This window comes from Cinclus cinclus, chromosome 6, assembly GCF_963662255.1.
Source record: "Cinclus cinclus chromosome 6, bCinCin1.1, whole genome shotgun sequence".
Classification (NCBI taxonomy): Eukaryota; Metazoa; Chordata; class Aves; order Passeriformes; family Cinclidae; genus Cinclus; species Cinclus cinclus.
This window is the reverse complement of record NC_085051.1, coordinates 991207-1015439: the sequence shown is the minus strand read 5'-3', so window position 1 is coordinate 1015439 and position 24233 is coordinate 991207. Positions and strand designations below refer to the sequence as shown.

General features: G+C 38.7%; 1 protein-coding gene across 1 annotated transcript in view; it reads left to right on the top strand.

Moving 5' to 3' along the window:
* The first annotated feature begins 4672 nt into the window (after positions 1–4672).
* PPFIBP2 (PPFIA binding protein 2) overlaps positions 4673–24233 on the top strand; it is a 74520-nt gene continuing 54959 nt past the window's right edge. The window contains exons 1-2 of the mRNA XM_062495951.1: positions 4673–5740; positions 18094–18308. Of these exons, the coding sequence (XP_062351935.1) occupies positions 5677–5740; positions 18094–18308 (279 nt within the window). The 5' untranslated portion in view covers positions 4673–5676. The remainder of the gene's footprint in view (positions 5741–18093; positions 18309–24233) is intronic.

The window sequence follows — 24233 nt, the reverse complement described above, 5'->3', positions numbered from 1 at the left end:
TCCCCTCATGTAAGGACCCCAAGCAACATGTTCAATAGAGACTTTAGTAGTTCTGTCATCTACCTGAAGTAATTTGCTATCAGCTCTCTGTTGAAGTCTGGCTGATCTATATTTCTCTTTAGTACTGCACATTCCGCCTTTTTGCGGGCACTTTAACTTGCCAGCTGAAAATAAACTTTTTTCTTTCCTATTCTAGCTATTCTTTAAAAAACCCTCTGAAATAGCCTTGATTTTACTTATTACAGAATGGGTAATCAATGGAAGAAGTAGTTTTTTACCTTTCTGCCTGGCCCAGTGAAGCATATGAAGGGGAAATAGAGCAAGCACTGTCTGTATTAAGAAATAAATGAGATTTAAGTTAGATCCATAGAATGGTTAGGGTTGGAAAGGACCACAAAAGTCTTCTGGTTCCCCCCTTCTGCCACGGGCAGGGATGCCTTCCACCAGACCAGGCTGCTCCCAGCCCCATCTAGCCTGGCCTTGGGCACTTCCAGGGATCCAGGAGCAGCCACAGCTGCTCTGGGCACCCTGTGCCAGGACCTCACCACCCTCACAGGAAAGAATTTCTTCCTGATGTTGCATGTAAACCTACCTTCCTTCAGCTTAAGACTCTTACCCTTTTCCTGTCACTACTGCCCATGTGAGAAGTCCCTCTCCAGCAGTCTTGTAACCCTTTTAGGCACTGGAAAACTGCTGGAGGATCTCCCTGGAGCCTTCTCTGCTCCAGGCTGAGCCACCCCAGCTCTCTCAGCTGTCAGATAAATAGGATTTCTGGCTGGAGAGCCCTGGAGAGTCCTGTAAGTAGGATTCTAGTGACCATCAGAAATGATTCTGTTCCCTGGATTGGTAGTTAGGACTAAGGGTTATCTTAATTAGAGAGTCACAGCAGGTTCTAAGGGCGAGGATCCAAATATGAATTTGTAACTTCTGTAACTGGTGCTGCCATGGGCCGGAGGGATGAATCAGTGGCTGTGCTCCTGTCTGGATGCTACAGAGTGTGGCTGGGGGGAAAGAAAGGTGGGAAAGAGAGAGGGTGGAAGTTGGGCACACTTCTGCATTCCAGGGCAGGAGTTACCTTGCAGCTGACGGAAAGCTTGAAGGACTTCTGAGACTTCTCCAAGGCACTTGATACTTCCTCATGCCATTAAGTACAAAGCAATGTAATGCTCAAATCTGAGTGTTTAAACGGTTTACAAACATGTGTTTATTCATCCTAGGGTGAAAAAAAATGGTGACAGTTAATGATAACATGTTTCTGCTAAATGTAAGAGGAATTCATAGGCCACGGACAAGATCTGGATTTCTGGAGTTTCTGTCAAAAACTGCACCCCTTGTAGTTGATAAGGTTGGTAACCTCATTATTATGAGGAGCCTTGGGAAAACATCTGATTGCCTAAATTCATATTGTTCATATTCTTGCTAGAATTCAAGCCAGCCATGAAAGATTCAAATTTAATTAAGGCTTTTCATAATTCTAAAGGACATCTTGCTCACAGTGAATATGTCTGTTAAATATTATGTTCCTTTTGGACACGGTAAGTTGTAGTTTTACATAGAGGATGTAGGTTAAGAAATTTGCAAGGGATATTGGCTCTGAGCACAATAATTCTACCAGAGATTTTTTCATTTTATTTGAAATGCAAATCTTAGATTAGACAGACTTGTAGTGTAATACTAGCTTAGCAAAATAAATTTCAGGAATTCAGACCAGTTTGCTTTGTCTGCACTTCCTGGAAGGTCTCATCACTTGGGCAATTTTAACAAACAGGGTTTGCAATATGTCTGTGGGCTGGGCTCTAAATTACTATGAGCATGTGCCTTAGAAGGGATGATAATAATTCAGACTTATGTCTGCTTAACAGTAAAACTTTGGCTATTAATAGCAGGGAGTTTTTAACAATCAGACAAAAAAGTAAATTATTTTCCTCCTAGAGACCTGAAAAGGTGAGTAGGCTGGTTCTTGTATTTTGCTGGCATAGGAATTAATCTAATAAATCCTGAAGGTTAGAATTTACTAATACTGAAGCTTGTACTGTACTGTGAGAGGTAGCTTTTGTTCAGTTCTTACCAAAGCTGAAGAAACTTCTGTGGGGTTTTTTTATGTGTATATATTTACATAAGTAAATAAGTCGTAGTGTTCTACATCTGCTGATGCCATTCAGGAATGAAAAATGTAAAAAAGATCTGTAATTAAAATGCCAGAAAATAGATGGATCCTATTTGAGGGACTGCTACAAGCATCTTGTTATTTAATAATATTTTTAAAAGATTTCACCTTTGAAGATATTTCTGTAGAATTTGATCAGAAATGGTAGCTGAAACGCCAGGAGGTCTAAAAAGCTCTTTTCATAATACTGCTCAGGACAGCCAAACTCTAAGAAGGGAGTGTCTGGGAAAGTGAGACTTGCCTGGAGCACAAGCAACAGGTTTGTCTAGAAAAAGATGTCAAGCAAGTAATATTACATTATCTCTCTGGAGCGAAGAACATTGCTTTATTAATAAATCCTTGTTTGATCAGCAGGTTTTGCTATAGCTTAATGCAGTTAAGCAGCAAATACACTGTGGGTACAGGTGATAAAACAGGCTGACTGTGGAGGTGGGAAGGAGATAGAAGATTTACTTCTGGTGGAGTATTTCAGCAAAACTTACTGGGTTTTGCCAAAGCTTTGATGGGACGTTTTTCCATCAGTGAATTTTCAAGTTTGTAATGCAGCATATCAGCATTTTCTGCGCCTTTGTCACTACAAATGATGAAATGCTGTATCAGATGTTAGCAAGAAATGTAGTCAGGCATTTCTTGTTTGAGCAGCTGTGTGCTGTTCCTACTTTCATCACAAATAAAAGCATGGAGAGCAGCCTAGAAATAGAAACTCTGTGCTATATTTAGCATTTTTCACTCTTTTTCTGCCTCCTAACTCTGAGCCAGAAATCTGCTGTGTTGGAACTCTGGAAACAGAATTTTAGACTTTCTGTGCTGATGGGCACTGACCCCCAGGAGAGCACTGCTTTTGACCTGAGGCTGTGGAGAAAGATTCCAAAATGGAATGATAGAACTGGGATTATGGGTGTGTATCTTGAATAGAAGTGTGCAATATCACATGGCGGAAAATTTAGAATTTAAGGTTTTCAAATATAATAATATATATGGAGCAAGATGAAGGCTTTAGGGCTGAGGTTTCTTTCTTTTCCACCTTCTTCATGGGTTTAGGTGGTGCTTTTGTAATCAGATAGAAAATTCTGCATTGTGGGTCACGGGTGTTCGGTTATTGGATTAAAAGTAAAAATAATTTAGGTGGCTTTTCTTAACTGGACAATTTGGCCTTAAAAGGCCTTGTAGAGTGAGAGATATATCTTCATTTTTAGGTTGTTAGCTAGAAGTGCTGTAGCCCTCACTGTAACATAGATAAAAATTAATAAATATCTGAGTCCAAACGCAAATTTCTATGTCTCAAGCTTTTAATCCCGACTCTGTCAGAGAAAAAAAAGAAGATTAAAATGTGCTACTGCTGCCCTGATTTCCCAGCACAGCTCGTGGCCATGCATCCCTGGGGGCTGGTGGCACTGGGGAGCCTGGTGCCCCTCTTGCTGTAGGTGGATTTCCTGACACCGAGGTGATTATCCCCCTGTGGTGTGGCTGCTTTGAACTGGAGGAAATACTGCAAGGCAGGAGGATCACGGCAGCTGAGAGGTCTTTGGTGGCTTGGGATGTGGCAACAGAAGGTGGAAATCTCCCAGAAAACCAACAGACGGAAGCAAGAGGATCAAGGGGCATATCTGGGAAGTTCACTTGTGAAGGAAAGCATTCTGGAATTCTGAATTTATATCAGATGACTTCATGACTTTACAGATTATTTTGAGCACAATTTATCTTATTACCAGTGCCATCGAATGAAATATTTGGGTGTCAAGTACTTTGGTTAAATTTAGCACTGCTCGTACTTAAAAGATTATTTTTGACAAAACAAAAGCAAGGGACCAAAACCACCCATTCATTTACGTTAATCTTAGCCCTGGGTGACACCAAAGATGAGGCATTCTCACACTGCTCTTCAGATCAATGTGATCTGCAGTTAAATTGTGGCTTACCCACTGTGACAAGCTATAAATGGCAGAGTTCAAACCGGAATGTTGCAGTTTCTGACTCATTCCTGCATCTGTCTCTCTGGATCCTGGGGTTATTTAAATTAACTGGAATCAACACAGGATGATGATAACACAGAGGTTCTTAGTAAATTAGCTTTCTTCATGTATGTGTCACCAGCACCATGGAGAAAAGCCCATGTCTTAGGATTCTTAGTTTCCAAGAGAAGAAAATAATTTTCCTTTGATGGTACAAATTTTCATTGTAATATTCGTCTCAGTTTGAACTGCTTGAATTCTTAGCCCAAGTAATCCCATGATAAACACATATTAGTGCCACTTCAGTAACACTGGAATAACAGGCCCCACAAACCCAGGCCCATTGCCTTTACACTTATCCACAACCTGAGTTGCTTAAGGGCATTTCCATCCACTGTCAGACTGGTGTCTTTCCTGATAGCTGCTAAAACTGAGCAGTTTCAAATCACAGCTCTTGCAACCCGCTGCAAAGCAAGGATGAATGCCAAAAGGACTGAATTGCAGCCTTCATGGAAAAGAAATGAAAATCCTGTGACCTTTGTGGGCTCTGAGCCCTGGGGATCACATGCACAGGAGCCATCCCTGTTCCCTCGCTGGTTGGGCACTGCCCTCGTGCTTCAGCCATGAAGTGATGTGCAAAAGGGGCCTTATTCCAAAGGGGATTTTCTCACTGGCAAGGAAATGTACTGCAGAAATTATTCTCCCCTTTGAAATGTCATCTGTTGGCAGCAGCAGCTGCTGCTTGACTTGGAGTCCAGCAACACTAGCTCGCAAGTAGAGACTCATTCTGGAAGATTTTTCTTTTTTTTTTCTTTTTTTTATTTTTATCCCTAATGTCAGGTGGTTACAAGAATATATTTAGTCCTGTTTTAAAGTACCAGCAGTAACCTTAGAGAACTCATACCTGGGACACTTTGGTTATTTGAACAGGAAGAAATTGGATTTTCAGTGTCGTGGAAGGATTGAATGGGGATGTAGAAGGGAGGATTGAAAGCTGTTCCAGAATTGTCTTTACTTTTAAGGCAACAGTCAAAAAACTGAGTTTCTGCAGATTTCTGCTTATAGACTAGACATGTTCTGCCCCTTGTCTTCAATCCTTCATTGAGCCTTAGTCGATCCTCTTTTTTTTCCAGAGGAAAAGGCTGAATTACACTGAACTTTGAATCTAGGAAACCATTGCTAAGGAGCAGGAGAATCTTAGTCTTTCAGTATTTCAAATTCTTTGGGGTTTTTTTGTTTTATTTTTGTTGTTGTTGTTTGTTCTGTTTTGTTTTGTTTTTAATTTGCATTTGACTGCTTTAGTAAAATCTCTTCCCAGAAATGAATCAGAGCTCACAGGTCATCTATCAAGAACAGGAAGAGTTTCTTTAATTTTCTCGTTACTAGGCTGTATTTTTGTATCAATAGGCTGCATTACTAAGCTGTAGCATTTTTTGTATGGTCTAATGTGTAATGTGACAGTAAAATATATTTTGCCATCGGGCTATTTTGTGTAATACATATGGCTTATTCTGTCTTTTCAGTAGAGGGAGTAAAGATCTGAAGAAATCCCAGATAATGGCTTCTGATGCCAGTCATATGCTGGAAGCAGCTTTGGAGCAAATGGATGACATCATTGCAGGTATTACAAAAATGCTTTATTTTACACCATACTATCTTGAGATTTAACCATGTCTGGTTTACTTTTTAATAATTTCTCTCAATTTATCGAGTTCTCTGACATGTAGTTTGCACTATTAACACTCTGGTTCAATAGCTATGTGGAGAAAGTAAAATAAAAGAAGTAAAAACAATCCTATAATTTCCCCTCAGACAGGTGAATATTGAAGTAAGAGAGATTTACTTTACTTTAATGCTCTATGGTTACTTAAACACATCCTCAGCCATGTGGTAATGCATTCTGTATTTCATATATCAGTTTTTTATTTCTATGTCTCTCTAAAAAAAGTTTTCACCAAGTCTTCTGGTTAGCTGGATGATACATAATGACATCAAACACATGCACATACAGATGTAGAAAAATGGGTGTGTTACATAAAAATACACATAATTCTATTATGCCTTGGGGGTTGTGCTCACACAGTGTGCAGCAGGAGCTCCTTAAAGGAGTGTCAGGGTAGGGCCATGATCTCATTTGTGCACAGTGGGAAAGAATTCACTGAAGCTTTATAAATCTAAATAGTGACACCCAAGCTGAGCCTTCTTCCCTGGTGATGAAGACAGTGACATCAGTCTCTTGTTGCTGCAGTTGTGCTTCTCCTTGGTCTTCTTCCTGCTCTTCTGGAAAAGCTTTCTGTCCAGAGACTGATATGGGGCTTTAAATGTCACCATCAGGCTTGGTCATTATCCAGGCTTTTTAGTTTAAACAATCATTAGGGTCTGATTTGGTTTGGTTTGTTTTTTTTTATTTTTCTTTTTTGCATCCTCATATGAGTCTTCACTTTATTCTAAATGTGAAAATTCTAACAGACTGCTGAGACACACAGAATTGAAAGCATGAATACAGGATAGATATAATTGAAATTACTGTTCACACTGATGGAAAATAATTCTAGGCAAATGGGAAGAATCACATATATATCTCCTTGTCCTGAATGCAAAACCTTGTTCAAACAAGATTTTAACCAGTGGAAGATAACTGGTATTTTATTTTTTTTTTTTACACCTAACAAAACACATAGATAGGGAAGCATTGAACTTCCCTCAGATGCATAAGGAGAGACTAAGAAAAGCAAGTCCCAGACCATAATTCATAAACTAGGAAACTATAATACTTTTTAGCCACTGCAAGCCTTGGGATGCTCTGGAACCTGTGCTCAGAAATGACCTGCACACAAGTGGAGCTCAGTGTCTCTCTTCTCTGGTGATTTATGCACAGCTCTGCACACACTGGGAATATCATGGGTGCACGGATGGTTCCACCCTTCAGAAAAAGCAAGAGAATAAAAAAAGAGGAAAAAAGAGTCACTCTATTTAAACTGATTTTCCGATTAGACTTTTTTTTTTTTTTTTTATCCCCAGGAGCTATCAGTTGTGAGGCGAGTCCTGGTTATGACAATATGTGTTTAATGTTGGGTTCTTTTTCATGGTATGGAAAGATAGCCTCATAATATGTGTTATATGTGGCATAAATTATTAAATAGCATTTTTTTCCTAAGGTTCATGCCAGAAAAAGTAATTGAGGCCAGAAGACAGCTTTCATTTTTTGTTGGTTGATTGGTTGGTTTAGCATTCTTTTCCCTGCTCCTTTTTCAGATTGTTTGTGCCATACCATTTCAGGGTTTAATCTTGATAAATAAAAAATAGAGTTAACTTTTTCCAGGCTTTCAAATGACATCACTTCTACCCCCATCCCTTGGCTGTCCTGGTGGTGTACAGAAGTAATGCAGAGAAGCAAAGCAAATGTTGGAAAACTCTTCACTGGAAATCAGCTTATCACAGCTGCTCTGTGCTGGTGACCAAGCTCCAAACTAAAAGGAGTCAGGCATTTATGATGTCTTATGATTTACCTGATTTATTCCTTTATTTAGGAAAAACTCCATTGTTTGGAAAGGTTGTTAACTTATACCTTTATTTATTACTTTCCTTTGTAGGAGTAGATAAACCTTTTTAAGATAGGTTAAGTCTGCTGTCATTCTTCTCTAGCCAATGTTCTGTGTGTTCCAGAACTATTTCTTGAATATTCTGGCATGACTGAAGGACCAAGTAGATCTGCTGGAGTCTATACTTGGATACAGTTATTATCCCAATTTGTCTGAAACTGAGGGACGGAATGATTATTCAAGTTTGATTCTCCCTAATTCAATCCAGTAAACTTCTGTATGCAGAAGGCAGGGACTGGAAAACAGGAATGGTCTCTCGTCCTGTACGGTGAGAGAGAAAATAAGGTGGAAAACACTTTTCAAAAGATGTCTGTAAGACTGTACTGAAACAAACCAGGACTGAGATTTCTTCAAATATGGGAAAAATCATCTGTACAAATGTAGCTGCTCTTGGAGTTGACAGGAAACAGCAAAAAATCAATTGTTCAAAGGTTAAACTTCATGACTAATGTAAACTTAGGGAGCTGATATAAAAGATGTTTTCTTTTGCAATGAGGCCTGAGTGAGTACTAGGAGACCCCCATGCTTCTTTTGGCCTCAGAAACTTTGTCTTTAGGCACAAAATTAGCATTAATTCCATTTTAGAGAAGTCCAGAGATGTATATCTGTCATTGCTTAACTTGTGAAGCTTGAGTATGAATGTATATATACAACATACAAAACCAGGATCCTCTCTCTGTAATCAGCCCTCACTTCTTTTGTTTGCTTTATTATCATTGAAATACTGGATTGGGGCCTTGTCCTTTAGGGTAAGAACTGGGTATGTGCAAATATATATTACAATATTACAAATATATAAAAATATTACAAAAAATATATAATTACAATACATAGTATATGAAATAGTACCTATATATATATATATATATATATATATATATATTGCAAGCATTTACAGATTTGCACTTTCCAATTCTAGAGGTCCTATCCCTTGCTCCAGGAGGTGACTTCTCTCATGCACAATTCTCATTAATCCAGCCAAGAAGTCCCACTGCAGCCTGTGCTCACTCTCCATGCAGCACAAAACCTATTAGTGCTCAGACTGCAGGAGAGGAGGGCTGTGAGGCAAGATTAACAAATTGAATTTCCCTGGGCCTGATCCAATTTGACAGATAGGTCAGTGTTCCCAAGTCTCTTATGCCTCGGTACAGCTGCACTGATAACCCACCCTCGTAGCTATATAAATTAGGCACGCTGAATGATTAGCCTTATTTAACTAAAATAGCAAAAAGGGCTAATGTGATTGTCAATGCACATCACTTGTCCATTAGCTGGAGTGACCTGCACTCCAAACAGAGACTTCCTCTAAAGAAACACCATCTATCACATCCATCTGCTCATTCTTTGTTTAAGGTGCATGACTTTGGCATTGCTTCCTTCTGATCTTTAACCAAGTCATTACTTCTTTTATCCAGATTGTACCCATTTATTAAAATGCATTTCTTTATAGGACTGTAGGTTTTGGTTATTTTTCTTGGCAATGTATTGTAACAAATTAATACCGTTTTTATTTTACAATTATTTTATATAAAACTGCTTCTTTCCATCATCAATTTGTAAATCATTATTTCTCTTTGCAATTAGTGACCATTAATTGTAAGGTCTACTCACCACAATATAGTTTGCTGCATCTATAGAGTTCTCTTCAAATTCACCAAGTCACCAGTGTAATTACTGAGTTTCCTTTTAACCAGAGCTCCTGCAATTATTGCCCACTGGAAAATAATGAGAAAGTTAAACATGTTATCACATGGGTCTGTACTAATATTTCAGTATTTAGCACAGGAAGATTAAAAAGTAAATGTAATTAAAAAGTTGGGCAAGGAGTTGTCCAAAGACTATTCATGTTTGAATTCCCTTCTCCTGAGCTGGCAGAATGTTGGGGCTCAGTTCATGGCTTTGGTTGCTGTATTAGAAACCCAACCACTTCCCACAGCCTTGCTGGAAAAGGGACCTTCAGAGGGAATTGTACTTAAGAAATAAACAGGCTTTTAGTTCAAATGTAATATCTTTTCCTCGTGGGATTTACCAGCCAGAATTTGAAAGAAGACCTGTTTGTGGCGATAATTAAATCACCTGTAATAAATGATCAGAACTTGGATTCCAAACAAAAAATGAATGCTGACACTCACTTGAGCTCCTTTGGATGGACTTCAGGTTCTGTGGAATAAAGTTTTCACTGAGCCCCTAGATAAATAAAAAAACCCCACAGTATTGCCTAGTGACCTCATCCTCCACCCCAAAGAGCCACATATCATCACAGGATTCATCCAGCCTCACAGCACTTGGTCTGAAGAGGATGGACACCCCTGTTCTGCTTCAGCAGGGATTGAAATTGTCCAGAGCAGACAGAGAGCACTTAATCCTAGTTTTGTGTGTGCTGGGGAGGTGCTGGTGGGTCTCATTTGAAGTCCATGCAGCTGGTGGGCACAGTTGGGACTGTGCAGAATGGCTGGAAAATAGCTGCTTCTTTTTCTTTTCAGTTTGTACACTTCCAGGAGGTTTTGCATTTTTATCACTTAAATCCAATTCAAGGCTCACAATACTTTCAAATTTAAAGTCTGGATTTTATATTTGTATAACTTTTTATAATTGTAATAGGAATCTTTATAGAATTTCACTTCAGAGCGCTGAACTGACTGCAGTTAAAATAATGATGAGCAAAACAGAACTATTTAAATGCTAAGCAATTTCCTTCATTGTAGATCACAGTAAGTGGACAACAACAGCTGCAGTGGTTTTCTTGCGTTTTCTAAATAAATTGCAATTGTTAAAAGGCTATGCTTCAGTTATCATTAGTGCATTTCCTTTTTATTTTCTGTTATTTTTCAATCAGTGATTAAGGCTTTTTTCTGAACAAAAGAAATATTATATCTAGAGCACTTGTTCATCTTATTACTTCTATGCATTCAGCAATTTGTGAGCATTTGTGAAGTTACAATATTGTGGCTTTTTTAACCATTAACTACAGTGTGTTGGTGCATAGATCTTATAGCAATAGAGATATGAAAAAGGAAATTACATGGAAAATTGCTTAAAATGAGGTCTTTGATAGAGGAATGCATAATTTCCTGTCGTAACAGTTCCAGAAAATTATGTGTCAAGAATGATGAGGGCTTTGGGGGGGAAGCAAAAGATAAAAAATTGTGTAAGACCTCTAAACATCCAGGATATTAAAGGAGGAAATACAAAAGCTTAACACAACATTTATAGTTTATAGTTGTGGGGCTTTATTTTATAACACTTAGAATTTCTTTAAAGTGCTGACATTTATCTCCAGACACTTGACTTCAGAAAAGCTGAGATATCAACAATATCTGATTTATAGCAATTAGAAATAGTTTAAACGTTTAAAAATAGGGTAGTTTCATTGTTTCCCTATTTACTCAATTCAGCATTTTTCATGTCAGCTCTCTGTGGCCTTGCTTTTAATTTTGCTAACAACTCCTAGAACAAATGTACACACTTTAATAACCATTTCAGCCATTTGTTGCTTATAACCAGCTGTTTATTAAGGCTTTTACATGTGCTGCAACCTTCAGGTTAAAACCTTGCAGAAGTGTCCAGGTGCATCTGTGGTCTGTGTTTTAAAAGCATGTGAAAATCGGGGCACTTGCATGCAGATCTGTGCATGGGCAGCACTGGCTGCTGATCCCTTCCCAGGGTTGCCAGTGCAACCTGACTTTTGGAATTTCCTCAATTTTGAGTGCTTAACCTTGCCAGAGGTCACTACAGCTGTCCCCAGACACGCTTCCCATTCTCACTTTCTCAAAAATCACGGGACTCCGAGCACAGGATGGAGAGGGGAGACTCACTGTCGTGTCTGCAGGAACAATGGATTCCCTCTGTGAACAGGGCAGAAATCACAGAGCTGAAACCACTGAAAGCATCTTTCCTATAAATACTTAATCACCAAAAAAAAACCCCCAAAAAATCAGGTATTTTAAACTGTTTGCTGTAAGGCAAAGTGGTCCTTTGAAGGTCCAAGTCAAACTGATCTACAGATCTGTTTGGTCTTTGACTTCCCTTGCAAATGCTTCTGCTGCTCCAGCAAAACAACAAAGTTAGAAGCTTTCTTGAAAATGGGAGTTAAGACTATTTCAAAATGGAAAAATACTTAAAGTTTAAATATGCTACTTTAAATTCTTTGTTTCTGATAAGAGATGGAGTTTTGGTTTTTTAGTACAAAACAGCAAAAATGCTGTCGTGTCCTAGACAGCTGCACCAGCTTACCAAACTGCAGTAATGCATTGCATTTATACCCAATAAGCTCCACGCAGCATGGCTGTTCGTGCTGTTTTGAGGAAGGACTGGAAAGAAACTGAAGCATGAATAACTGCAGATGCAGCATGTGGCAAAGAAAGGCAGTTAAGCCATGATGGCCAAAACCCCACGGGTCTGAAAATCTGAGGCACAAAGGTCCTTTTGTAGTTTCTATGAAGTGATCTGTTTTTCAGTACATGAGTGAGTCAGTTGTGTAACAGGCCAGTGAACAGATTGCTAAGATTTAAATTTAAAGGACTTTGATATCACTAAGTTCAAAATCGTATCTTGTCCCCCTCTTACTTTAAGCTAATGAAATTGTTTTGAGAGTCTTTTTGAAAATGAAAGTAGTGTAATCTTAATTAAACAAGTTTCCTTCATTTCCTCACAAACTGAATGCTCTTACTACTGCTTATTACAGTTATAGATTTTGTGCTAAAAACACTGTTTTACTTAGACTGCTGGTTTCACCGGCTCTAAATGCACTTCTTTTTTTATGTGTAATTAAAAAAAAAGAAAAAAGAGAGAGAGAAAATACTTGCAAGTATTTTTTATTCTTTAATGAATGGGTTGGTCCTGCTCTTCCTGTGCAGTGGAGACTCACAGCTCCTAATCCATTCTCCTTTTTTTCACCAGGCTGCTTAGCTTGTGTTTCTGGATAGGAGAGACTTTTTTGTTTTTTTGGTTTTTTTTGTAGCTGTTTGTGTAGTCCCTAAAAGTGCTGCACATCACAGCTCAGCGTCTAGAAACATGTAGGAAAGAAGCCTGAGTAATTACACCTATACTTTGCATAAGAAATTATAGGCAGTTCTTGGAAATTGTCTCAAAGATTCCAGGTGTGATTGTGGGGAGAGCTCAGGTGAAAATCTTGAAGCTCTCATCTGAATATGGTCATTAGTGTTTCTAGGCTTGGAAATTTTTTCCTAGGGCTTCCTGCTAATCCAGCTTAATAGTTGCTTTTTTCCCCCTGTAGTTAAAGATGTAAAAGCAGAGATTTGAGGAGAAGTTAATACGAGCTGTGATTCAAAACACACAGTTTGCTATGTATTCTGCACTGCAGTGTGAGGAGAAAGGGTTCTGTGAGCTCCCTCCTCGCTCATTCTGCAGGAGGCTCAGCAGCCAGGAGGCTGAAATATGTCCTGTCCAGCCCTTACTGCTAGTTTACATAAATTCACATTTTCAAGGCTCTCTTCGTGAGAAAATACAACTGGGCTTCAAAGAAAATTGCACTTTGTAGTCTTGGAGAGAGGAAGAACTTGGACAACCTATATGCTCACTGGGTAAAAATCCAGGTAAAAACGTGTTCTCTAGCAGTGTACTGATTGACTGAAAGGCCAGAGGAAATGTGTTTACTTTATTCAAACCACTGTTGGTCAGATGTCAGAATTGGTACTCCTGAATACCTCAGCTGTATAGAAAGTCATCTTTACCCAGCACAGAAGTAGCTTTTTGTGTTTCCTGTAGAGTTTTTGTTGTTTTGTTTTTCTGGTTTCTGACCTAAAGGAGCCAGCAGTCTTAGGAAATCTCTTTTTAACCTCTGATGGTTGAGTTGGGCATTGCCTGGATTTTTTTTTTTTTTTTAACTCAGCCACTTTGATTGTGAAAATATTGAGTTGAAAAGAATGAATGAAGGGGATCAGAAGTTAAGATGCAAGGGAAAATGAGAGATCAGACAAAATATCTGCTTCTAGGAGAGATGGAAGCTGTGTGGTGGATGAATGCATTCAACACAGGCTGAGGAGAGGGGGTTTTCAAACTGGCAAGGCTTTTGCCTTTTTCTTTACTTATGCTTAGTAACTTATTTTTGCAATCTACTGGCAGTGCTATTTTCTGAATAGGTTATGTATTTGCCCAAAAGGAATGTTTCTTTGAAGCCACTCTGCTAATTGCAAGGAGCTCTGAGAGAAGAATGTACTTGCACGGTCAGGGTGTAAGAAATGTGTAACTTAAAAGTTGTTTTGCTTGTTTTATTACTTATTTTATTCTTTCTGCCTACATATAATGTGCAGCTGCCTTTAACCTCCTTCACTCACTGCCTATTTGGGGAGGCCAGGAGTGAGCTACTTGGAATGCCTTAGTTCTAATACTTTTTCTCCCTTTCTTTCTTTTTCTTTCCTTCCTTCCTGCTCTTCCAAAGTGAACATTCATGATGAATAATGGTGTTCCAGCAGTACACTAGGAAACCATGGTGTTGGGTATTATATAAACATCACGACAAAAGATTTCCCCGTGTCCTGTTTACCCCTGGAAAAAGAAGTGAGGTACAGTAGAACTGTGACTTGCTTAAGAAAAAAAAAATACTTTTGCAAGAGTTCAAAACTGCACTCATTTTTCCTGAGTGTTGAAAAAAATTCTGGTGTTTGAACTGCATTTTCCCGCTCTTCAGTTATCTGCAGTAAAGCTATGCACATATAAAGAGCTGTTAATGGTAGAGAATGCTGGTAACAAATAATGTTGTGTGGTATCTCTTTCTTTTTATTCCCATTAATCTACAAGAACATCCAAATTCTTTCTGTCTGGTGCTAAAATTTCACATACTTTGCAGCATGATGGTGTCAAAGTTTAAAGCAATGCAAAGAAATACAATTATTTACTCCTCCACACTTCTGTTTTCCAGGGTGTGCTCTTGTCATTCTGGTGAGCAGTGCAAGCCTACTTAGCATGAAACTACAGGGAAAGCAAATAAGAGAAGCAAGCCTGTGTTTCATTTGAATCTTAGCACTAAATCAGGAAGTTTTCTGAATTGAAATGCTGACTTGGGCTCTGTATTTCTGCATTTCTGTATCTAGCGCAAAGTTCATTATTTGTTGCATTCCAAGGAGTTCTCCATTTTGCCCTTGCAGCCAGGAGAATAAAAGGTGCCACGTTAACAATCCATAGCAAACCAGTTTTAAGGAAATCTAGAATTGTGCAAAATGTGAGGATGCTTGGAACTCTGCCAGTTTTAGCTGTCAGCTGGAGAGCCTGGGATAACTTAAGGATGCACATGGTGCTTGCCCAGTCTCAAGAAATCACAGAACACCTGGCTGGCTCTGCCTGTGTTTCAGCACTTCTGAAATTTTATTACAGAATTAGTTTCTTAAAGGTGACAGTCCGTGTGTATGTAAATGTTGTTTTCCCTGGTGTTTTGGTAGAGACAAATCAAATAAAGACGTGATGAAATGTGTGAATATCACCACTGAATTTTCACTGGATTTTCAGCACTGAATTTTCCTACATAACCTGGGATTGTTTTCTGTGGAAAGTTGATGTTGCCAGGAATGTTGTAGTCATGATAATGCAAGGATTGAGGCAAGAGGTGATACACAGTGAATCACCTGGATGGTGAACAAAGATGTTGCCAATACTGTCCTGGAGGAAGTTACAGTGGTACAGTTCATGTCCTTGTATATTTGACTATATGAACTATCTACCTAGTTCAATGAACTGAACAATTGCTTTAAATTATATTTAGCTTGACTTTTTTTTCTGCACCTGCAATATTCATTGTGGGCCTGTAAGTTGATGCGATTTTGTTTGGATTGTGTGGAATTTTGTTTGGTGTTTCTCTCTTGTATGTAAGTGAAAAATATTCATAAAGATATAACAACAGAATGCTCCTTTTGGGTTTTTCCCATTCCATAATAATTTTAAATTGCCAGCTCATTGAAGGGGTAGCCAGCAGAGCTGATTATGAAAAAGCTTTGAATCCTGTCTGATTTTCTGGAGTGAAAAGTGCTTGCTGAGCAAAAAGAAAATATTGGCATGGAGCTTTCCAAAAGAGTGAGAAATGGCACAATAACCAAGGAATCAATGTCTGAAGAAGTATTAGGAAGTCAATGTCATGTATCAGTTTGTTGTGTGCATCTCAGAATTAAGGAATAAGCCACTGGCTGAATGAAAAAGAGGTCATTGGTTATCTGAGCCAAGTGGCCCTTACACAATTTGGAAATCTGCTATTTTTAGTATATTACTATAAATGTCTATATTAGTATCATATAATATTTCTGCTATTATTAATCTGCATTAGGTGATACAGAAACAGTATGGCCTGAGTAGCTGAGAGCATAGAAATACATAAGAAAATATCATTTAGTGGTCAGAGAACACAAGTCCTGCAAAGCAGTCAGTTGATCCTCCCCTGAAAAGGAAGTAATTCAGGAAGCCAAGGTTGATTTACAGAGTGAGGTTGTCTCGTGTGGCAGCCTTTGGGGCACCGGATATTGAAGAAACTTTGTCTTGGAAATGGTTTTAGCCAGAAATTAAGATGAGATCTTGCACTTGAGGTATTAAAATAAACTCATAACCAGTGGAAGTCAGCAGGCTCAAGCAGGGGGAGATTAAGGTAATATGAAATGTTCCAGTAGTGAAAATGACTGTTGCTTTAGCAAAATAAAAAAAAAAAATGCTACTACAGAGCCTTCCAAAATTTCTAGGGAGGGCTTTTCATAATTTAAAACAGTGAAAAAAAAACCTTCTCCACATCGATTGTATGGTAGAATTCAAGCCACACAATTTTTTGCAAAGACATCAAAGACTACTTGGGGTCATTTAAAGAGTTTTTGGAGAAAACCTATCTAAAATTATTTTAATTTTCCCAAAAGCTGTGAGTAAAATGAAACATTCACTAAATGAGAAACCAAGTATTGTCTTTATTCAAACACTGGTTGACATGGGGGATAATATTAGCATTAAATGATCAATTAGCAGTCTGGTGAAAAGCTACTTTAAGTGCAGAAGGTATTTCTGTGTCCTAGGAGCTACAGTGTTGGTGTCTTCATGAGATGTGTATCAGGCTAGGTGTAAAATGAAGCACTGGCTTCAAGCAGAGTTTGCAATGCCCAGGTGATGGCAGATAAATGACCACAGCAGGCAAACTAACACTGATTAATGTGAGGTAGTGTGCATTCAAGAAGAAAACCTGGATTCCTGATACATTTGTACATCACATTTGATACATCTGCCCATGGGAAAAATAAACTTAGCAGACCATTTTCGAACGCCCTGCAAAGATTTTTTCTCCTTTTGTTGCTAACATGTAAACTATGTTAAACAGAGGAGTAAAAAAAAAATAATAGCAAGGAGATCATTAAAATCCCCTTGTGCACATCAGTTATGTAATCTTCTAGTGAATGCTAAATGCTGCATGGAGCCAGTGCAATGAGAATGATCAGAAACCTAAAAACAATTCTCCCATTAAGTCAAATAGGAAGACAAACTGTGATGGTTTATGCCAGAGACAGCATGAATGAAGACATGTGTGCAATCTATTATGTACATGAGGCAGTGAATTGCAGATGAAAACGTTTAAAAGTAGAACAAATAAAAGTTTTCTACCTGACTGGTTCTTAAGGACACGAAGGCATATTAAATGAAATCAAGGTCTGAAATTCAGGACTGGGAGAAGAGAACTTATTTTAGTGTGCATCTCATTGAAACACACAGGGTACTAAGACAAGAAGTTTTGGAGATACTAAAATTTGTCCTACTTATAATTCTTCTGTAAGTGAGCTACGGGTTATTCGTGCCTATTGTTGAGAAAAAAATACTGGTGTTGGAGTACTGGAGGCAGCGCAATTTAGAGAGCTTTTTGTAATTTACAGAGCTAGAAAAGTTTCATTTGCCATTCCTATTGCTGGCTTTTGTGGTGTTGTTCTCAGTGGGGGACTTATAAACATGCTCGTGGTCATTTATATTTTTCTAGATTTGGTACCATGATGTGTTTCGATCCCAGTTTCTTGTCAGAGCTGCATCAGTCATTCTTGCATTGCTTGGCTGTGGGAACTTTCAGTGGTGTAGCTGAGAAGTTAGTGACATCTCATGGTAATTGTGGAAAATTACAGGTGATTTGGGATAAACTTTGGGGTTTGTAATTTGGACATTGCAAATGTGATCTAGGTCAACATTCCCTTTTTGACATGTCCACTCACCCCTTGCATTTAATTCTCCAGATTTCATTATTTTTCTAGAGACTAATTCAGGTGTTGTTAAGCCTAAAATGAAAGTTTTCAGCCTAGAGTGAGACCTGTCATTCTAAAATCCATATATTGTAGTGTACAATACTTATTAATTTTCCACCTACAAAGCAATGATATGATATTGTGGTCTCTCCTCTTCTTGTTGGTTTTAGGCACAAAATCAGCCACAGAGTATGCTAATGGTGGTTATGACATCGTGTCACCAGCTCCCTCGGTGTACCTGGGCACATTCCAGATTTTGCACCTCCTGGAGGATCTGAAGATGGCCCTGGAGATGCTGGAGGACCCTCAGGAGAAAGAAGCACTTCGGAACCAAATCCCAGGGGCCACAGCAGTGTGTTTGAGGGAGTGGTTTGAGGAGAACCTGGTGAGTTCCTGTTTGAGCTTTTCCATTTTGTCTGCAAACAGGGTTGGGACAAGTATTTTCATATTGGTTTTATAATAACTGAAATATAAATTATAATATTATAATTATATAATTAACAGAATTTTATAATATAATTTCTTACATATAATTAATATTAACTATATCATTATATTACAATACAAAATAATATATAATGTAATGTAATATAATATAATATAATATAATATATAAAATCGATAATATATATAATAATATATAGTAATATATTATGTATTTAGTATATAAATATATATTTAATTTATGTATAAATATAATTATGTATAATATATATTTTATAAAATATATTTTATATAAAATATATCATATGTAAATGTATATTGTATGTAATATATAACATGTATAATATATACAATATATAATTTTATATAACACAGGAGTTGCAATAAGATATAATTAGTATGCTATTAACTGTTCTAAAAAATTATTTTATAATGACTGAAATCTGCATACTTAGAGAACTGCAGGGGGTGGTGAGCAGTAATAGCTGAGGATACCACTGCTTTATTTGCTAATTTCTAAAGCAATGCAGATATAGGAGTAGAAGTTGATAAAAGACCTTGTTTTATCCTTTGGGGAGAGAAGAGATAGTAAAAATTAAGTACAAAACAAATTGCCTTTTTGTGCTTTTTTTATTTTTTTTTTTAAATTTGATTTGCTTTATTCACTCTTTGATGGAGATAACAAATTGATAACGATTTACGCAACTTCTGACTTTTAAACTGTCATTTTAGAATAGTGTTGAAGGGACAGATCCAGACTGGGTGATCCCCCTTTCCTTTCCCTTGCTGCATTTCCTTTGCTATCACTATTAGAAATGTCCAAAGCATCCTGAGCACCAGGCAGTGGGGTGGAGTAAATGCAGGGAAGCCCTTGGTTCTGAAGGGGAGACATTCCTGCTGGGATAGACAGGGAACAAGCATCTGACCACACTGGAAAAGACTGAGGTTCTGCAGACGCTGGGGCAGAGCTCAAAGGAAGAGAAACACAATTTCCCCCTCCCCAAAGCTGCCACTGCCAGGGACTGGTGGGTTCCTTATGAGTAAAACCTACCTGTGGCTTCTCCAGCTTCAGAAAGCTTCCTAGATTAATGGGTTTTGGGGTTTTTTTCCTCCTGGCTTTGTCAGTGCATGTGACTTTTATGTAACTATGCCTGTAGCCTGTGGTTTGGTGCTTGTTTTCTGCTGTGTGCTGGCTGTAACCCAACGTTGTTGGAAGGGTGGCTGCTTTTGTTTGAACTTGTCAGCTGCTGGCTCCTTGGCATCCTCCACTGAGTGCAGGTCTGTGGCTGGAAATTCCTGTTTGGGCCCACATGAGAAAAAGGAACGAGAATTTGGTACCAGTTTTGAAATCTAAAAGTGTAGGCAGTGTTTAATTTGGATTTGCAGTGTTAAGTTTTAGATTTAGGTACCCTTAGGCCAGCTCTTGCCAAATGCTTGCCTCAGCAGAAATAGCTAAGAGATTAGTTTAGTGCATAAAAGACAAATTTTCAGAGTTGTTCGCAGTAAAATTGGACCTGTATCAAAAGCAGCATTCATTTGATAAACCAATTGGCCAGTCTGCATTCAGAACCAAGAAAACAGGGAAGATGGTGGCTTGCAGTATCTCTAGTGCTGCATGTAGAGATGACTGGTTTTAAAATATTTTGCCCTGCTCTGCATCAAGGGAGGGTAGTGCATAATTGCTGTGACTGTTATTTGGAAAGGGATAGTAATCTTATGTATTTGAAGATCTTTCTTACATTTATTAAAATGCAAATAATTTGCAAGCATGCAAATAATTTCTGTGGAAGAAATCTGATAAAATTCAGCTCATTTGAATGAAGCGGAATATGATTTCACAGTTGTGTCCCATACTGAAATTTCCTTCATTCCAGCCCAGAGCTATGAAACATGACACTTAATATGTGTCGTATGCCAGGACAGCTGAGGTAATCTCTAAAGAATAGGAGAGCTCTGCATCTCAGTGAATCCATTCACACTGGAAGCCCCAAAAGCCATTTAGTGATCATTCCTCTATGAAATGCTGGCGTGTCTTTAACAAAACCCCACTCAGAGGATGCAGGCTCCCCAGTGGAATGTGCTCCAAAGTATCTCTTCTAAGCACTCTGTCTGAAGTGTAGGCTAATAACTGAGACAGAGACTTGGAGCATATTTCAGTTCTTTTATACAGCTGAAGTGTTTCATAGAACATTGTTGGATATCAGTAGCAATAACTGAATTGCAGCAAATGTTGTATGTGAAATGTTTGAAATGTGACAGTGGATGGTGAACTGATTCCTTGGAGATTTTGTTGTTTTGGGCTGTTACAGGTTAAATAGCAGCTATAAATGGAGAGGGATTTTCTTTTGTGGGTGAATTCCACATCTGTTTATTTTTGGGGTCCGTGCACCTTCCTTTGAAGCTGGAGAGCTGCTCTAGCATGTCTCTGAATATCTTCAGAGACTACAGAAATTACTTTGTTTCTAACATTTTACTGAAAAGGCCACCAAAAGTACCCAAAACTTATCCTGGTTAGGCACGCATTAGAAACTAAAGATACAAAAAGCCATTTCATGCTTCTAAAAGGTGATGAACATGCTTCTTTCTTACAACAGTATGAGTATTTTCTCCTTCACTTCAGTGTGTGGTTGAAAGTTATATTAAAAATCATTTCAGCTGCCACAGTTAATCAAGAATACAAACAACGTGCCTAATGGAAATAATCTAAATGTGTTTTTTGCCACTTCCCTGTGTTGCTTCGCTGGGAAACCACAGAAAGGGAAGTCACAAGGAAGGCTGGAGCCTCATTCCTGCTGGATAGCATCGAGCAGCAGCTTTTGGCTGCCAGCATTTGGCTTTAAGCAAACTCCAGGGTAGAAGTCCCAGTGATTGTGTGCTCCTGGAGTGCTCCCTCTGCATTAGCAATCTCCATCACCTCCTGCAGCCCTGAGAGCTCTCGGAGGCCCAGGGTGGGTGTCCCTTCTCTGGGTTTGCCACGCAGCAGGATTTGGGATAGCAGCTCAGAGGAGAAAGTGGCTGCATCCTCTTCCTCCTGGTTTTGTTGGAGGAACATCCAGAATCCAGACATCAGCTGTACCCGCGTGGGGAAAATAAGCTCTGCAGAAAGTTGTCCCTTGGCCTCATAACTCGATTTGCAGCTTTGAGAATTGCCACTTAATGTGCTGAACTGCACCTTCAAATAAATAAATAAAGGCTGTGGAGTTGAGCCTTTATCAGCTTCGAGGTCCGTGGGTTTATCCCTGCTGAGTCTGGAAGTTTTTGTGGTGATTGTAGAAGCTGGTGAGCTGGTCTCACCTTCCTCCAGACCCATAGCACCAAACCCTGGGATTTATCAGGCATGAAATATCACCCAGTGATGTTTCTGATTAATTTATTTTTTTTTTAACCAGTGGTAACTTTGATATTCTTTGTCCCATCTGCTCTAGGTGTGAATGATGGCAAAGATGTGGGGGAATTTAGATATGGCTAGAATAGGAAAACTTGAATCATCATGTTTCATACCTGATATTACCTCCCCTATTAAGTCCTTTGAGAGCAGCTGCTTGATTCCTTTTTCTTATGGAGCCATTGGTGATTTGGGGTTTCCTGTAAGATCATGGCCCAGCATCTGTTGAACTAAAGGTGTTCTTTTGGAAAAGGCCTTTTTTTTTTTTTTTGGTTGGTTGGTTCTGTGGTCTGGGCTCTATGAACAATTCAGGTTCCTGAGTTTACAGAATAACTGGACACAGTAACTCTGCTGTCCCTGCTTTGAGACAGATGAAACAGGTTTGTCAAAGTTAGCACTGAAATTAGAAATATTCTGTGTCACACAGAACAAGGATTTTATAGTTGTTGCAACTGCACAAATCGTTTGACAAACCCAAAACAGAAGAAAAAATTATTAAATATAGACTTTTTGATACGTTAGAATTATATTAAAAGCTTTTGCCTCAAAAAGAACTGTTTTAAATGGCCTTATGACTGTAAACTCTTTGGCCTTAAAAATAACAGGAAGACCCTGAGATTATCTGGGAGAGTTCATACAAAACAAATTTGTGGGTAGTTTCAATGTTTCTTGTTAAATATTTCAGTATTGCCAGTGACCACATGACCTATCACAAAGCAGATAGTAATTTCAGCATTAAAAATTAACTGCTGCAGTGGCAATTTGGCTTAGTGATTCTACAAGAGAATGTATTTAGTTACAGTTTCATAATTCTAAATGAATTTCCACACTGCTCATTCTGGGTTTTATTCTATCCACCTTTATAGAATCCATTTTTGAATAAAGAGGAACACTTGTGTGCTTATAATGGAAACTTAAGCCTCATTTTCTGGATAGCAAAACATGATCTTCTTCCTAGGGGAACATCTATATTTAAAGCAAGCCACTCTATCATGTAGCTTTATATAATGAGCCTTAAAATGCCAATTCTTGAAAACTCATTAGTATTTTCCTTATTATTCAAAAGTTTTTTGGAAGCTTGAATCTGAAAATCTTTCAAAATATTCTCAATTTGAGGGAAGGGATAGAAGAGCAGAAGAAATAGCAGGGGAACATGTGGTAGAGGCAATTTTTAATAGAATGTGATTTGTCTTGTGTGCTGTGCTTTTGTTTCTTTTGAAGATATGTTCTTTAGTGGTAAAACCAGAGAGTTTTTAGCAGCAAAAAAGGACAAATTCCTTACAGTCTTGGTTGCTATTTGCTCGTAATTAATGTTCAAAAGAGATTATTTCCACTGGGGGTTAAAAATCAAGTAATATTTTTCCCCAGTATCTTTCACAAGGCTTGAATGAAAGCAGCAAAGCCTGGTTCAGAATTCTGACTTGGTGGAGCTTGTGGAGTTTTGAAGTCACTTCAAAGTTTTATTTTAAGCATGTGTCAAAGTACTCTGCTGAAACCTCATCGCTGGCCTCTCTAGTCCACTTTTGTCCAAGATTCATTTCACAGGGTCCAGAAGAGAGGCAGAAAATGGCTGAGTTCAGGGCACTTCCATGTGCCTGAAAACACTCTTTTACAAAAGCATCAATAGCATTTATTCAGCAACAGCTGAGTGGGAAGGGAATGTATTCTGAGCAGCACCAGCTAAAGCCAGTGCATTCATCTGCTGGTGGATGTGACTGTGGGACTCAGCTGCTGGTGGAGATATTTATAGCAGGATCTCCCCACTGTCAGGGGATATTAGCACATGTTGGATTGGAAAGGGAGCAGCAGAGCCTGCTTGGGACAGCATGGAGAAGCTGCCATTCCACAGGCATTCATGTTTATTTTTGCCAGCTTGAAATGTTAGATGGGTTCTGTTTTCTGACAAGGACTCTAGGTTGAAAGCTGAATATCCCAGTTTTCCAAGGTGCTCCAGCTCCTTTTCGGTGAATTGATGATGCAAGGATGGTCTGAACTGGAAAATCTGAACCCCTCTGAGCTCCCCAAGTGTTACAGAGCCAGCAGAGAGGTGCCCTTCATGTGTTCAGCCATTTATGAATACTAGAGAATGCTGTGGAGACAGTGGAACTGCTGGGCTACAGAGCTTTTCTAAATATGGAACTTTTCTATTTTTCCAGTGCTCTGTGCTTGCTTTGCTTGGGAGCCAAGCCCATCCCCTCTGACTGTGACTGCTCACTGTAGCAGCTCTCAGAAGGAGGAGAGCCTCCTCTACCTGAACAACTAATAGAAGTCTAAAGCAGTTTTGCAGTGGATAGGACGGGTTTAGATCTCTTTCTGAAAATGTCATTTTTTTTCACGCTTGTAATAGTCAGTGATGTTTAGCAGAGCCACCTTGCACTGCAGTGACCAGAAATGCTTAAACAGAATTGAGTTATGGCCTGAGGCTTGGAGTACTCATGGAGGACAGGTGACATTCCTGCTGTAACAGCAGGGCCTGGATTT